Source organism: Suricata suricatta, chromosome 11 (assembly GCF_006229205.1).
Source record: "Suricata suricatta isolate VVHF042 chromosome 11, meerkat_22Aug2017_6uvM2_HiC, whole genome shotgun sequence".
Lineage (NCBI taxonomy): Eukaryota > Metazoa > Chordata > Mammalia > Carnivora > Herpestidae > Suricata > Suricata suricatta.
In genome coordinates, this window is record NC_043710.1 from 516,943 (window position 1) to 520,582 (window position 3,640).

At 67.0% G+C, this 3,640-nt stretch overlaps 1 protein-coding gene across 1 annotated transcript in view; it reads right to left on the reverse strand.

Moving 5' to 3' along the window:
• Positions 1-3,587, reverse strand: part of SLC25A22 (solute carrier family 25 member 22) — a 7,174-nt gene extending 3,587 nt beyond the window's left edge. The window contains exons 1-4 of the mRNA XM_029914588.1: positions 1,706-3,587; positions 536-695; positions 312-437; positions 77-132 (exon numbers count right to left, since the gene is read on the reverse strand). Of these exons, the coding sequence (XP_029770448.1) occupies positions 77-132; positions 312-437; positions 536-555 (202 nt within the window). The 5' untranslated portion in view covers positions 556-695; positions 1,706-3,587. The remainder of the gene's footprint in view (positions 1-76; positions 133-311; positions 438-535; positions 696-1,705) is intronic.
• Positions 3,588-3,640: the final 53 nt, after the last annotated feature.

Here is a 3,640-nt window from a genome sequence, read left to right on the forward strand (position 1 = left end):
GCCCCCCCCCCCCCCCCCCCCCCCCGGCCTCTACAGCGGGGCCCCTCTCCCCACGCCGCCCCACCCCCAGCCTCACCGCGGTACATGCCGAAGTAGCCCTCTGAGCGGATGGTCTTGAGGAGGCAGTCAGACCTGCAGCCGAGGGGAGGGGGTGAGCCGGGGCCAGCGAGAGCCTCAGCCTCACACGCAGTGGGGTTCCTCAGGCCTGCCCTGTCCTCAGTTTCCCCTTTTGTGGAACAGGGTGAGGGATGCGGGAGCAGGGCTTAGGGGTCTGAGCCTCGCCCCCCCCCCCGCCCCCGCCTCGCACTCACATGCTGCTATACATGCGCTGGCCATTCTGCTGGTTCTGCAGCCTGGTCTTGGCCAGGTCGATGGGGAACACGCAGGTGACGCCGATCAGCCCGGCGATGCCGCCATTGATGAGCTTGGCCGGCAGGCTGAAGCGCAGAGGGAGGGTCAGGGGGGGCCTCCCCGGCCATAGGTCAGGCGCACGGGGGAGGGTGGAGCCGAGTCAAAGGCAGGGTTGCATTCTGACCTGATCTGCTTATCAGCCATTTAACTGAGCGCACCCTGGTAGGAGCCGGAGAGGTGGATGGTGGCAGACAGACGAGGTAGAGGCGGCGGAGGGCGGGCGGGGCAGAGGGGGAGGGGCGGTCCTCCACTTGCTGGGGAATTTCACAACCACCACTTCTCTTCTAGAAGAGGGTGAGGAATCAGCAGAGGGGGGCACAGACCACGCAGAGGCACGTTAGGGAAATAAGCTCCCCCAAGTCCCCTCCCCAGGTCTTGTGCAGGGACACCAAGCCCGTCACCCACCCGTGGCCCCATCTCGAGGGGCCTGGCTTCCCCGCAGCCACCACCCCCGCCTCCGCCGGTGCGTGCTCCCAGCTGGCCTCACTCACGCTCTCACACACACTCACGTGCACGGTGAACACACACGTGAGCGCACTCTGCCTTTAAAGGGCCAGGCGCCTCTCCAGGAGTCAATTTCTCAGCCAGGCATCTCAGCCCTGGACTGTGGGTGACCCCCTCACCCTTGAGCAGCTGCGGCTGGTGCCTGCACTCTTCAGAACGGGGGCTGGTGCCGAGAAGCCCCCCACCCCCACCCCGAGCCCAGCTCACAGCTACCCAGGTGGATGATGGCACCTCAGCCACGGAACTGGTGGCTGCTCCAGGACAGACCCCGACAGGCTCTCCCTGTGGACAAGCGCCATGCTCACCCACACCAGCCCTGCACCCCACCTCCTGTCCACCCCCTTTCCAGGAATCTGTCTCCCAGACAGACGAACACACGCGCGTGCACACACACACACATACACAGACCAGAGCCTCCGGAAGCTTCAGGGGTGTTTGGGGCACAGGCTAGGGGGCAGCTGGGAGGGACGGCTGGCTCTCTGTGGTTGGTTCCCCCATCCACTCTAGGGGTTGGAGGAGTCTGGGTCCCTCTCACTGGGGACAGGGCTGGGAAGCCAGAGCCGAGCTCAGGAGCCTCCGGTCGGGGGGGCCCCCCAGAGTCCTGGGGCCGACCTCGCTGCGTCTGCCCGGGGCCCCCACCCGCGGCACTGCCGCCCAGGGTCACAAGGCTGGCTCACACCAGCGGTCCCTGTGAGGACTGGTGACCTTCACCTCAGCTCTCCCAGGCCAGTTGTCCCCCGCCCCCAAGCCTTCTGGCCCCATCACCTCCGAAGCCCCTAGCCCCGCTCACCCAGACGATGGGTCTCGCTCCTCCAGGACTCCAGCCCGCCGGGCTCACGGAGGAGATCCAGTGGCAGAGGGAGGTGCCAGAGGCAGGGATTGGCCGCTGGGCGGGGCGGGGCTGGCTTTGGGGGGGCGACTTTCTCTTTCACTTTGGGTGCGCCTAGGCTCCCCGCAGCCCTGGGAGAAGGGATGGGAAGGGGTGTGCCGGCTTCTGAGAGGCAGGGCCCAGCCTCAGAGATTTGATCGGCCCAAGGGGCGGTGGGCCCGATGCAGGCTGACCTGGCCAAGCCAAGCCAGCTGCCCAGAGGCACCCCAGCGCACCACGACCCCAGCTTTCCAGAGGCTTCTCGTCTGCGGCCAGCAGGCTGGATCTGTCTAGGACTCTGGGACCCAGAGCACAGGGCGCTCTCGGCGCGCCTTGGTGTGGAGAACCTGGTCCAGGGTGGGGGCGGGGGGGAGGAGTCTGTGCCCACTCATTTCTGAGACCTGCGAGTGTGCAGGATAAAGACACGTTTCATGGAAACGTCACCCTAGGGCACAGAAAGACGAACCTGTCTACGAAAAACACCAGGGAAGGGGTGGCTAGGTGTCCAGAGGCCACTGGCTGCCGCCCACAGGCCTGCTCACCCGGCAGGTCCAGAGGGCATGGGAACTGGCACTCCCAGCGCCCTCTGCCCGGCCAAAGGGGCCCCGACCTGCGCGCCCAGGACCTCAGGCCTCAGGACCTGCTTTCCCAGGCCCTATCCTGCAGATATGGGTGTGACCTCTGAACTTCAACCTGACCTTTCCCTCCCCACCCCCTCCACGTACAGACTGGCTGCGGCCGGCTCTCTGCTGTCCCAGGCTGTCAGAGCAGGGTCCATATCCTCACTCTGGTCTCCTTGAGGTCTACCCCTGCCGTCTGGGTCACTAAGTGAGCCCTACCTCCAGGAACATCACCAGACCCCACCTCCCATCCAGGGCAAGGGACACCTGGGTGACGAGGGTCCCGAAGTCAGACGGACCATCTAAGGTGAGAAGGGAAGCAGTTAGGCCCAGAGATCCCAAGGCTGAGAGAAGAGTGGGTCCTGGGGCCCCACATCACAAGCCACAGGCGGCAGGATGGAGCAGGGAAGAGGGTCGCTGGACTGACACCAGTGACAATGAAGGGGCTCTGCCTGGGGAGACTGGCCAGGGGCCCAGTGGACTCAGGACACTCACTCGTGCTTATGAGACAGCCATGGAAGGCCTTTCCCCTGCCCCTCGAGTTGGTCACCCGAGCCAGGCTGAGGCCCAGAGCTGTCCTCCCTCACTGACCCCTTGTCCACAGGTGCGGCCAGGTAAACGGAGGACAGGAGCAGGCTGGGGACCGCGCTGCCCACAGAGGCCACTCACGGGATGCCTCCCGTTCCTTCCAGACCTTCCCAGGGAGAAAATCTCCCACCAGTGAAGCCGCGGGGCTCCTCCACCCCCACGAAAGGCGACGGGGGTGAGGCTCAGAGTCTGGCACTGGCGGCGGGCTCCCCATTCAATCTCCCCTGGTCCCTTCCCCGCAGACAAAGGAGGCTTGGGTTGGGGCCCGCGGACTCTGGCTGAGAGGCCGGCTCAGGCCCCCTGTTCCTTCCTCTGGAGGGGATCCAGACCGGGCCCGGGCGGTCACGCTTGCCCCCACCAGGCGACGGCGACTCCAGCCACGCACGTGTCCCCAAAGTCCGGCCAGGGTCCCACGCGTGTGCCCCCCGCCGCCCGGCCTCCGCTGCTTGGGCTACAGCCCCGGCTTCCACCCTGTGGGGACACGTGTGCGCGGGGAGCGCGCCCGGCACCGCCCGGGGTCGAGCACGGCCTCCCACACTCGGGCGGCAGCCGGTCGGAGCATCCGCCGGCCCGGGACCCCCCCGGAGTCCCCTTGTCGGGGCAGCTGTCACCTCCCCCGGCCACCTGGGCGCCCCTCGGCCCCCTCGGC